The sequence below is a fragment of the Pelodiscus sinensis genome, chromosome 16 (assembly GCF_049634645.1).
Source record: "Pelodiscus sinensis isolate JC-2024 chromosome 16, ASM4963464v1, whole genome shotgun sequence".
NCBI classification, from domain to species: Eukaryota; Metazoa; Chordata; order Testudines; family Trionychidae; genus Pelodiscus; species Pelodiscus sinensis.
The window spans coordinates 34,863,848-34,876,438 of record NC_134726.1 but is presented as its reverse complement, the minus strand read 5'-3'; the positions used below and the strand labels follow the sequence as shown (position 1 = coordinate 34,876,438).

At 52.3% G+C, this 12,591-nt stretch overlaps 1 protein-coding gene across 4 annotated transcripts in view; it reads left to right on the top strand.

Moving 5' to 3' along the window:
• The window catches only part of CACNA1H (calcium voltage-gated channel subunit alpha1 H), a 572,675-nt gene that overhangs the window by 402,945 nt on the left and 157,139 nt on the right, over positions 1-12,591 (top strand). For all 4 annotated transcript variants that reach the window (XM_075899793.1, XM_075899790.1, XM_075899792.1 and 1 more), the window contains one exon: positions 5,146-5,555. In XM_075899793.1, coding sequence (XP_075755908.1) covers positions 5,146-5,555 — 410 coding nt within the window. The remainder of the gene's footprint in view (positions 1-5,145; positions 5,556-12,591) is intronic.

Below are 12,591 nucleotides of genomic sequence, written 5' to 3'. Positions count from 1 at the left end.
AGTGGAACGCAGCAGCTGCTTATCGGTGAACAACAATGGTGCAGAATATGTGACAACAGAAAGTGAAGAGGGTTAATAAGCACCTCTTGGCAGGAAAGTTGAGCAGGATCCCCAGTGCAAATCCCTGTGACTCAAAGCCATCCAGCAGAGTGCATCTTTCCTCCTGCCGCCTCAGCTTCTAAAACTGATCCTCAGCTTGACCAGTCCAATGTCCAGTCCTCACCTCATTGGTAGGGCCGCCACCCCTTCCAAAACACCAGACGTTTTAGTGTGCCTGGGAATGGCGTGGGCCCTCCCCACCATAAGGGTGCCATTTTGAAGAGGACAATGCTGCGTCCCCCACGTGCAGGGTTTGTGCGAGGTTGTGCCGGCGGGGGATGGACAGGTGCACTCTTCGAAACGGCATCCTCCATCCATGATACTAGACCGAAGCACATCCTGTTTTGTCTCAGTACCGCCCAGTGACTGTCTAGCTTCAAACTGGCTCAGTTACTTGCCTACCTAAGGCTCCCCCGACTTGAAGCTGGAGGCAGACCGAATTTGTGGGGAGTCAGCAAGGCCTTGAGATGGGAATGATGAGAGGGGACATTTCTACACCCCCACCTCCAGTGTTTGCAGGGACACCATGGGCTGGCAGGGCCCGCTAGGAAGGCAGGGGGAGGAATATTAAATTTATCTTATTAAGCCGGAGCTTTATAGCCTATAGTTCCCTCTACTAGCAAGTGCTGGTGACTAACGCTCCCACTGCTGCTGGGCTTTGCCTAGAAACACGGGGCGTGGAGCTCAACCCAGGGGTTTCACACCTGCGGAGAAGTGGTTTCAACCTGTGCTGGGTGCCAGACCTGCGCTAGATGCCAGCTCTGTGCTTGAGGTGGCCAACTTTCTACCTGCACAGAACTGAGCTCCCTTGCCCCGCCCCCTGCCCTACCCCTCCTCCAAGGCCTCATCCCTGCCCTACCCCTCCTTTCAGCCCCCCCCACTCATTTCATACCCCCCCATCACTCATTCTCCCCACCCTCACTCACCCATTTTCCCCGGGCTGGGACAGGAGGTTGGGATGTGAGAGGGTGGGGCTCCATCTGGGGGGTTGGGCTCCAGAGTGGGACTGGGCCTAAGGGGTTTGGAGTGCGTAAGGGGGCTCCAGGATGAGAGCAAGGGATTTGGAGGGAAGGAAGGGAGTCGGGGCTGGGACAGGGGACTGAGGTGCGGAGAGGTACGAGGGCTCTGGCTGAGGAGTTTGGGGTGCAGGAGGGGCTGCAGGCTGGAACTGAAGGGTCCAGTGGCAAGAGGGGGATCAGGGCTGGAGGTTGGGGTGCAGGAGGAAGTTGGGGTGCAGACTCTGGAAGTGCTTACCTCAAGGAGCTCTCAGAAACAGCAGCATGTCACCCCCTTTGGCTCCTACGTGGAGGTGTGGCCAAGCAATTCTGCATGCGGCGCCATCTACAGGTGCCACCCCCACAGCTCCCATTGGTCCGAGTTCCCAGCCAATGGGTGTTGCTGAGCCGACACATGGGGAGGGGGCAGCATGCGGAGCCCCCTGCCCCTGCACATAAGAGTTGGAGGGAAGATGCGCCACTGCTTCCGGGAGCTGCGCAGAGCCAAAGCAGGGAGGGAGCCTGCTTTAGCCCCACCGCGCTTCCCACCAGACTTTGCTGCCAAAGTCCCTCTTCGCTCAGGTATTCCAGTCGAAAACCGGACACCTGGCAACCCTATCTCGGCTGGAGGGATTAGAGCCTGAAGTGGTGAGCTCCGTCCAGCATTCCTGGCTTCCGCCCCACTAGGAATAGTCCCAACAGCTGCCTCCCTGATTCCCCTGCACCTTCCCAGCTGGCGAGGAAGGAGCCGAGTGGAATCCAGCCATGGCAAGCCATGTGCAAAGCAGACGCACTTGAGGGATAATTGCATGCATTCACACGGCACTGAGAGCAAGGGAAGCTTGCAGGCCTGTCTGAGATGGGGCTCAGCGTTGTCTGGGAGGGATGATTGTAGTAGCGTATTCGTCTCTTTGCGCCGTAGAATCGAGCACAATGAAGCAAAGCCTGTTCCAACGCGTGCTTGTGCCCTGCCGAGTGGTGTGAGTCGCGCCGGCAGCCCAGGAGACGCTGGGATTCTGAAGAGATCTGTGGCGCCAGGGGTTTTCGGAGCCTTTTTAACACTTGCAGAGCCTTGAGGCGGTACAAGCCACATGCTCAGGCATCCATGCCGCCGAAGCCGTCGTTTCTCCTCAGAGCTGCCTGTGCATTTCTAAACCGCTGAGTAAATTAGTAAAGGGGGGAGCTGAAATGGCCTAGTATGTGGTGTCAGGGGAGAGGGAAAATACCTCTGGGTATGTCTACACTAGCCCCCTAGATCGATCTAGGGAGGCTAATGAGGGTGACCGAAATTGCAACTGAAGTGCGGGATTTAAATATCCTGCGCTTGATTTGCATGTTCCCAGCCAGTCGCCATTTTAGAAATTGACTAGCCTGAAGTAACTGCCCGCATCTACACGCGGCAGTGAAGCGGGATTCTGAAATAAAGCCCTAACTTGAATTAGCTGGTAAATCTCATTGCAGGAGGAATACCAGCTAATTTGAGTTAGGGCTTTATTTCGGAATCCCGTTTCACTGCCACGTGTAGACGCGGGCAATTACTTCAGGCTAGTCAATTTCTAAAATGGCGACCGGCCGGGAACATGCAAATCAAGTGCGGGATATTTAAATCCTGCGCTTCATTTGCAATTTTGGTCACCCTCATTAGCCTCCCTAGATCGATCTGGGGGGCTAGTGTAGACATACCCTCTGACGTCTTGGTATGTTTGGCATGCTTATCAGAAACCGAGAGAGAGAGAGTCCAATCTCCTCAGAGGATCAGCCTAGTTTTGCAGGCCTACGATTTCTGGGTAAGGTCAGCAAAGGAGCCAGTCGTTCAAATTCTCATCGTCACCCAACTTTCACCTCTTGTGCGTGACACGGTGGCTTTTTTCCCCCATCACCTGCTGGAACAGCAGGTACTCCATTGTGACTGCAATACTGTTGTGACTCTCTGGTCTTTCAGGCCCAGGGCCATTATCGCCTGATTGCTCTTGTGTTGCCTCTCAGAAATTGGGTCTTGGGTTCCCAGTGGAGAGGACCCAGCTCTTCAAACGTGGCTAGTGACTCCGGGGCCCAAATTGAGGGACCTCACAGGGGCTTTTAAGACCAGGCTACTTTATGGAGTCTCCAATCAGATACCCTAAAATCACCTGATGCTTCTAAAGTCTTGTCAGCATGGGTACATCTAGACTACATGGCTCCATTGACAGAGACATGTAAAATAGTTTACTTGGCATAGTCAATGAAGCAGGGATTTAAATAATCCCCGCTTCATTAAAATAAAAGTGGCTGCTGCGTTGTGCCGACGATCAGCTAAGCCGGCACAGCGCGGCAGTCTAGACGCGGCGCGGTCGACAAGGGAAGCCTTTGTCGACTGCTCCGGTATGCCTCGTGAAACTATTTTATATGGCTCTGTCAACTGAGCCATGTAGTCTAGACGTACCCCATGACTGCATCCCCCAAACCACGGGTCAGCCTTTTTCTTGGCAGACTCAGCCACCCTCTGAGCATGCCTAGGTGCTAAACTCCCCTCTCTCCTCCAAACTGATCCCTTCCCACCGACCGCGTTGTGGAGAGGGGAGCATTACCGCGCAGTTGACGGCCCAGTGAACATTTGACTTTCAGACAGGGCTCTGTGAGGGCTGCCGACTTTTCTCCTCACGTCAGAAAACGCTGTTACCCATTGCATTAAAAAATCCAGCCCCTGCGAGCCAGTTCGATTTAGCCGCCTCTCCCGCGGTGCCGTGACAGCGAGAGAGTCAAAGGCACATTGCACAAAGCTTGAGGGAAAAGGAGAGACGAGGAGGTTCCAAGGCATTAAAGCAGCCGCTGCTGAGATGTTGAATCTGCAGCCATTCTCATTCCACCCCTTCCCATCCTTTCCCCCCCGCACCTTGGCTCATTATCGGAACCGAGGGGTTCTCTGAACCTGCCATTGGCTTTAATAACAAGTGAATGAAACGGGTGTAGTGCGCAACTTGACTGCAGCAGAGTACAAAGAGATCCCCATGTTACGGGGGAAATGGCCCTGTTTTGGGCCAGCTGCCTGAGGCAAGGAAGCGAAGGGGTACGCCCGTGTGGGACTTAAAGGAGGGGGAAAGGGGGATGAAAAGGGGATACTCTGGGGAAAATGGACCCAATTAGGGGCAGTTTTAAATCTAAAGGCCAGAAGGAACCATTATGAGCATCTGCTCTGACAACCTGAATGGCACAGGCTGAAGAACCTGCCCCAGTGAATCTAGCATCAAGCCCCTGAAGTCTGGTGGAGTTAGAGCGGATCCATCCGATTTATTATACTAGAAAATGTATCTGTTGTTGCTTGGGTCCTTCAGGGCAGGGAGCTGGGAGTGGTGGGGGGAGGTCAGGAGTCAGGGTTGGGGGGTGAGGAGGGGTTCAGGGTAGGGGGTGGGAGGGTAGGAGTCGGACCAAGGCAGCAGATGGGGTGCAGGAGTCAGGGCAGAGGCTTGGGAGGTCTGGGGGGGCCTTAGAGGAAGGGATGGGAGGCTCTGGGCAGGGAGTGAGGACATCCACTGACTTCTCCCCAGGGCTGGCCCAGAATGAGTGGCAAGAACCATACAGCCTGCCCGCGGGCTTCTCTCTGGAGCCGACTCAGGGTGGAGTGTGGGGGCACAAACACCTCTCCCCCATTCCCGGGGCTTGCTGCCCGCCCGTGGTCATTCAGGGGTATAAATGCCCCCCCATGTTTGCTGCCCCCTGTGGTCATTCCTGAGTATCACTGTCCCCACTCTCACACCCCTCCCTTACCGGTTGGAGAGAAACAATCCCATTCCAGGCACTTCCCATTGTCCTGGCACAACCAAACCCTGCCCTTGCCTTAAGTTAGGAGAAGAGGAAGCTGCATACTGAATTTGGTGACCCTAGCTCTTACCTCATAGGAGGAGTTCTTGAGCAAATGGACTCACAGACAGACAGATGGACACAGCAGGTGCACAGACGCTCTCAATATACAGTAGATGACCCTTCAGTGGAAAACCAGGAAAGTTCAGAGGGTTTGGGAAGGAAGGTGGGGGCCAGTTCTGCTGCTGATTCTGTGCATGTCCCTTGGTTGTAGGTCTGTGCAGGACGTCCAGCAGGCTATCGGGACTGAACGTGCCATGCCCTCTGCCCAGCCCCCAGCCCAGCATCCTGTCCTGTGAGCTCCAGAACTGCCCCTACTGTGCAAACATCCTGGAGGATCCTGAGTTCGAGTTCAGTGAGTCGGACAGCTACGACTCGGACAACAACGGCATCTATGAATTCACGCAGGACCTGCGGCACGGAGACCAAAGAGATCAGATCCAGCAGCAGAGGAATAAGAAGAAAAAGAAGAAGAAACCAAAGGAGAGGAACAAAGTTGCTAGACTTTGGGTGGCTTTTGGCAACAAGCTGAAAAGGATTGTGGAGAGCAAGTATTTCAACCGCGGGATTATGATCGCCATTCTGATCAACACGCTGAGCATGGGAATTGAGTATCACGAGCAGGTGAGTAGACGCGTCCGGTGACCGTTGCTTTCCTTGTCTTCCTTGGGCCACCCCGGCCACTTTGCACAGAAAGGGGAGGATCTCACGCCGCTGGGATTTTGAATTTCCGAGTCTTGAGTGTGAACTGCTCGTGTGAGCTGGCTCAAGCGCCACCGGCACAGAAAGCGGCGATGCAAATGATTTCTGAGTGGGGGATACATGCCAGAGAATTATATCTGTGTGTGCCCAACGGCTGCTCCAGCGGCATAGCTAGGACAGGAAAAGAGGGTGGGCCCAGCTTTCAGGCAGGCCGGCAATGTTAGGGGCGGGGGAGTGGGCTGGAAGGATCACGTGTGCAGGAGGGGTCCAGTGCCGTGCGGAGGGGACAGGATGGATCCGATGCTCTGGCAGGGCAGGAAAGGGGGGCAGGAGGGACCAGAGCTCTGGGAGGGGGTGCAGAAGGGCTCCCGGGCCCTGGCAAGATTAAGCAGCATGAATGGGGGACCTGTCTCACCTCCCCCCATTACTGCTCAGCAAGCAGCCCTGCCTCATCACTCTCCTGCTGGCGCCACGTGCTGCTGCCCCAGTTTCTGGACCCAGTGCTAGCCCCACCCACACCTTCCTCCATGAGGTGTACCCCCATGGGGCTAGCAGTGGGGCTGGAAACCGAGTCAGAAGCACATGGCCCCGTCAGGTGAGCAATGTGGCCAGGCTGTGGACCAGGGGGCTCCAGCCCTGATTTGGATAGGCCTGGTATGCTATGTGGATGGGCCCAGGCTCCTCAGACCCACACGGAGCTACGCCCTTGTGCTGCGATCGAAAAGAAAGGGCAGGGGTCTGAGCCTGCAAGCCATTATAATATGGAGATATACCTACCTCATAGAGCTGGAAGGGACCTTGAGAGGTCATTGAGTCCAGTCCCCTGCCCTCATGACAGGACCAAGTGCCATCCCTGACAGATTTGCCCCAGGTCCCTAAGTGGCCCCCTCAAGGATTGAACTCACATCCCTGGGATTAGCAGGCCAATGCGCAAGCCACAGCACAGATAATGGTTTGCAGGATTGGGGTCTGAATTCCTGGAATCAATTATACTGTTCGCAGTGGTTCTCAACTGTGGGCCATATGGCTCCCCAGGGGCCACGCCCTACCTCTAGCGGGCCACATGGAAGAAACGGAACATTAGGTAAATTATGTACCTTTTTTTCCCAACTAACAGCGGTTATGAGGGGGGCCACAGAGGTAAACGAGGCTCAGAAGGGGGCCATGAGCAAAAAAAGGTTGAGAAACTGTGCGGGATGCATGAATTGCACTGCCAAGTATCATCTGATACGCTGTGAAAGACAGTCTGCAGTCGAACATGTCTCTGGGTTTTTCTGGTGGATAGTAGAATCTGACGGTAGTCTACACTGCACACTTATTTCAGAACAAGCTATTCCAGAAGAAATACTCCAAAATAGCTTATCTCGAAATAGCATGTCTACACTACAGGAAAGCCTAGAAATTAGTCTGAGGCAGGCTCTCCTAATGTGGACATCCTCCCTTGACTTAGAGCCTCAGGAGGCACTGGGGAGTAATTAATTTGAATGGCCCCGGGGAGAAGCTATTTCGAAATAGCTCCCCCCGGGGCATCCATGCTACAACAATTTTGAAATAGCATTTTGGAAGAGGCGTCTTTCCTCATGGAATGAGGGTTACAGAAGTCGAAATACGCTGTCCATTATTTCGAATTTATTTTGAAATAACAGAACGGCTGTGTAGACACTTGCATTGTTATTTAGGAATAATGGCCGTTATTCTGAAATAACACTGCCGTGTAGACGCACCCTGAGAGAACTCCATTTTGTAACAGGAGTCACCGACGTGCGAGTTTGCATCTCTGCACTGAGCGAAAAACAAAACTCCAAAGACCACTATTATGCTAGGCCGAAACCAAGCAAGCCGGCTTCTCCTTTGCCCATCGGGGGAGGTCCCTTTGTTCCACCCCCAAGACTTGAATTTGATCTCCTAGGGCACAAGGAGATGTCTCGTAGATGTCTTTTCTGGAAGCAGAAAGAAAATTCATTCTGTTCATACTAATCCAGGGGACAGCATGATGTCAAGAAATGGCATTTGCCACAGAGTGTGGGGTGTCCTCCTTGTAGCTTGATTGGAGTTGAAGGACAGTGAGATTAGAGAGATGAGTCGTCTAAAGATCCTTCCGTCAGGTCGTTGTATGGGCAGCTGCTCTATTCTGAGTTTTCTTGGGTACAACTGGTTAACCAGCTATTTTACCAATGACGTACTCCAAAATATTGTCTCGGCGAGCTGCTGAAAACGCCACTCTGGGCTGTGGAGAGAAATGTGAGGTCTCATTTTCCAAGTGGCAAATGATTCTCTCCCATCATGCATGCTCAGAATGAGGAAAATGCTCTGCAGGCCGAGGTTATTTACAGGGGAATGGTTACTTACCTGCTCACTTCTGGCGAGGAGAGGCAGCACGGGGCAGCGATGGAGGTATTTAAACATGCCCACGATGGGAGGGTAAGGTTCTTTGTGTTCTCTTCTCCATCACTTCCTCTTTTTTTTTCAAATGGGCCTGCAGACAGCCAGAGCCCATTTGTCCCTAGAAGTTCTGACATGATTTTGTGTGTGTGTGTGTGTGTGTGTTTTCTTTCAAGACCAATACCTAACTAAACTTGATCAGCAACTCTGCGATAACTAGCCAATTAGCCCGTCCTAAGATGGGATTTTCAGGTCTTCTCTCCTGAGCGCTCTTGCTGAGTCTCTCTCTCTCTCTCTCTCCTCCTACTGCCTCCTCCCCCCCTCTCTCAGCTTTCCTCCACCTCCTGCCTCTCTCTCCGTCTCTTTCTTTCTCTTCTCCACCTCCTGCCTCTCACTCTCCCTTTCTCTTCTCCTCCTCCTCTGGCCGTGTACGTCAGCGCCCCACTCCCCTTCCCCTCCCACCGGGGCTCAGTTGAGCGTCGCGGCGCCAATCAGCTGGGCTGCAGCGGGGGAGCAAGCAGCGGCAAGCGGCCATTTGGGATCCGCGCTCCCCATGCATGCCATGCCACTGAGGGAGGGGAAGGGGGGCGGGGTGCTGTTGCACACGGCCAGGGGGCGTGGCTGTGTACATCAGCGTTACAGACTCACAGACACTGGGCTACTATATATATGATACCTAACTAAACTTGATCAGCAACTCTGCAATAATAAGCATGCAACAGAGGAAGACCAAAAAAATTAAATAAATAAAAGCAAACCAACAAATGTCCAGGACTGATTTTTGCCTGCTGACTTGTTCAACAACAAGTTTTAAAATGAGGACACGCACCTCGACAGCCTCCTCTGAATAGACCCGTTTATTCTTTGTTGCTGCGGGGATGAGTTGTCAGGCGGATACAATGCCAGTCCTTCGATACTCTGGTGCCCAGTGCTGGGGGAGAACCGAAGCTAGACAGGCGGTGGTGAGCAAGCGCAGGTTTTCCCTGGAGTCTGTATCCCCTCTGTTATAAAAGGTAGATTGTGATCATTATGGCCTGGTTCCCAAGAGAGTACAATTTTGTAGGTTTATAGTGGATTCCAGGTTGCTTAAACTGTCCTCAAGCCAATGGCAATAAAAGAATGTTACGTTTTTGGCCAAAGAGCTTCAGACTCCAGCCAGTTTTGTTCCGAGCCACTAACTTGGGTGCAATAAAAAGGAAGAATTCCTCAGTAATACCTTGTAAAAAGTCCCTGCATATGCCTGACTCCGAAACGCCCTGCTGTCTCTGGTGCACTGCAAGGATCACAAACAGCTGAGTTGTCAGAACAGGCTTCTAAGCGCTTCACCGAGGCAGTCTGGTATCAACAAAACAGACCTGGGGGCCCTTGCCTGGGGCTGGTACATGATGCTAAAGAAATAGGAAACAAAGTTGGACTCCGAAACTATCTGGCATGAAAGCCAGGAAAGTCTGGGTGATCTCAGAACACAAGCCCAGTGAAACTTAGCTGTGGGATTGAGGACCAAAGCAGCAGACAAAAGGCAGCTGCCTTGGTGGAACTGCTCACTGTTTTGGGGTGGGAGGAGAGCTGGGAATCAATCATAAGAACGGCCAGACTGGGTCAGACCAAAGGTCCATCTAGCCCAGTATCCTGTCTGCCGACAGTGGCCAATGCCAGGTGCCCCAGAGGGAGTGAACAGAACAGGTAATGATCAAGCCATCTCTCTCCTGCCATTCATCTCCACCCTCTGACAAATAGAGGCTAGGCACACCATTCCTTACCCAGCCTGGTTAATAGCCATCAATAGGCCTAACCTCTATGAATTGATCTAGCTCTTTTGTGAACCCTGCTATAGTCCTGGCCTTCACACCATCCTCTGGCAAGGAGTTCCACAGGTTGACTGCATACAGGGTAAAGAAAAAAATTCCTTTGGTTTGTTTTCAACCTGTACCTATTCATTTCATTTGGGTGGCCCCGAGCCTTTGTGTCATGGGAACAAGGAAATAACTTTTCCTTATTCACTTTCCCCGCGCCCATCGTGATTGTATAGACTTCCCTCATATCCCGCCTTCACCTCCTCTTTTCTCAGCTCGTTTGGCTGCCCCCCACTTGCTGCCATGAAAAATCCGTTCGATGGACTGCTGAGAAAAAAATGTTGGCCTGGCGGCCCCAAGTCATCAAACACCTTTGACTTTGGTGGTGGTAGCAACAGCAGCATGCATCCCTCCCCCCCACCCCAGTTGCTCATGGGCTTCTGCCATAACCTAAAGATGCCATCTAGAGCACAGACAAGCAGGGCGACAGTCTGCCTGCCGAGTGTCCTGTCTGCTGCATCATCATCGCATTTAGAGGGGACAAGGCCTCCCAGCCCTGGAGCTCCAGGAGGAAGGGGATCAGAACAGGAGCAGCTCTGCCTGAATAGCTTCTGCCTGTGCTCTGCTCCGCTGGCTTCCCTCCGGGCTACAGCAGGATGAGCCACGGAAAGGGCTTGGGGCAGCAACGGTGGCTTTGAACAGTGGTCAGTCCCTGCGCGCCTGCTACGTGGGGACCCAAATGAACAGCGCCACGGAGCCCAGTGGCCCTGAACCTTAACAGAACCCCTTCCGTGCAGAGCACAAGGCAGAGAAGTTGTCTGGGGAAGCGGGGAGGGATAGAGACTCCAAATTTCTACACCTCACCCCTTCTGCACAGACTTGGAGAGCCGCAAACCGAGGGATGCTCCAAACCGAAGGGAAGTCCCCCCACCTGACGTGGCTTTCGAGTGCAGGATGGACTCCTGGAAAGAAACACCGAGGTAGTGCCTGCTGGTGTTAGCCATCCAAGATGGCCTCCAATGACCCTATATGAAGGGCTTTCCCCCTACTAAGAATGAGCTACGTTCATGGAGGATGGGTCCATCGATACTTACTAGCTAGGATGAGCTATTAATTCATAAAGCTGTTGGTCAGTGGTTGGAAATGGATGGCAGGAGAGGGATCAAGTGATGATCCCTGTTCTGTTCACGCCTTCTGGGGCACCTGGCATTGGCCACCATCACAAGACAGAATACTGGGCTAGATGGACCATTGGTCTGACCCAGTAGGGCCGTTCTTATGTACCATGAAGGCCAGCACCTAGTCCTGTACTGAGTCCTGGAATTTGTACCTACTCCTGGAACTCCATGAAGTAGCAGACTCTCTAAATCTGTTCGGGTCTGTCTACACTAGCCCACTAGTTCAAACTAGGGAGGCTAATGTAGGCATTCGAAGTTGCAGTGTTACACCTCATTCCACGAGTAGGTACAAATTCCACGAGGTGTAGCAGTTAACTCAAACTAAGGACTTAGTTTGAGTTAACATTTGACTGCTGCGTGTAGCCACAGGCAGTTAGTTCGGACTAAGGGGATTTAAAAATGGCACCCGGACGGGAAGATGCAAATAAAGCCCGAGATATTTAAATCCTGGGCTTCATTTGCAACTTCGAATGCCTACGTTAGCCTCCCTAGTTCAAACTAGGGGGCTAGTGTAGACATACCCTTACTGATTACCTGGTCAAGCAGAAAAGGTCTGCCACAGGTCCAGGACTAAATATACCAAGTCTTAGACAAGTGTATTCGATTTTTTTAACTTAACAAAGTTCTGATTTTGAGTTGACTTAGACCAGGCGCTGTATCATCTCATGTGGCAAATTCGCTAGAATATGGAATTCACCACAATCATGCAAGTGACTCCTGACATCCCAGTGGACTGTGGAGTTCTTACAGGATTCAGGCAGGGATACAACAAGCTGTTTCTAAGGGCAAAGAAAGTGTTTTCCACACACGGAGAATCAACAGTAAGGAAATACGGTTGAATTGGGACAACCTCTTCAGCCAAAGTTTGCTGAAACCAGGGTGACTAAGAACTTCCTGTAGTGTATATTTTCAGAGGCATGCAAGTTATGCTTAAGTATATTCTCCGAATTACAATTTGTAACAAGGTCTCAGACAGATAGTCACTATCTAAATTTGGGCACACTCTTTTGAGGTCTGGGGGTGGGGCTTGGAGGAAGGGATTACATAACCTTGGGGACAGAGGTAAATCTGTTCATGGCATAAGTCTCAATCCATCTCTCGCCGAATCACCCGGTCTGAAGCTCTTTTCATTGAACGATCTGGACTCGCAGGGTTCCACGTTTTCGGATTGCCTTAATGAAGGCGGAGCTCTGACGGGCTCAGCTTTCCAGACCCTCTCTGTGTGCAGCTGCTTTGTTGAGACCAGGTCTGCTGGAAGGTTCTGTGATGTTGATGCTTGTCTACCAGGAACTGCTTTGAAACTAACTTTGCTAAAACAGCTGTGGCTTTGACCTGGGCTGGCATTCAGTCAGTGACCACCTCTACATCCCACTGCACCTGCTACAAACCATTCCTTCCCTTCATGGGTCTTTGGTTTTTTGTGGTTTTCCCCCACATCATTAAAGAGCTGATTTGCTTTCATTGCCGGCCATTTAGGTTCTGTGGAAATGATCAGAGGCTTTGCAGATGGAGCGACATGCGGTACAGGTTTTTATTGTGCAATTATCCCAAGCCAAAGAATCGAGGCCATTCGTGTGCCTGTGCCGAAAAACATGTGGCATGCAA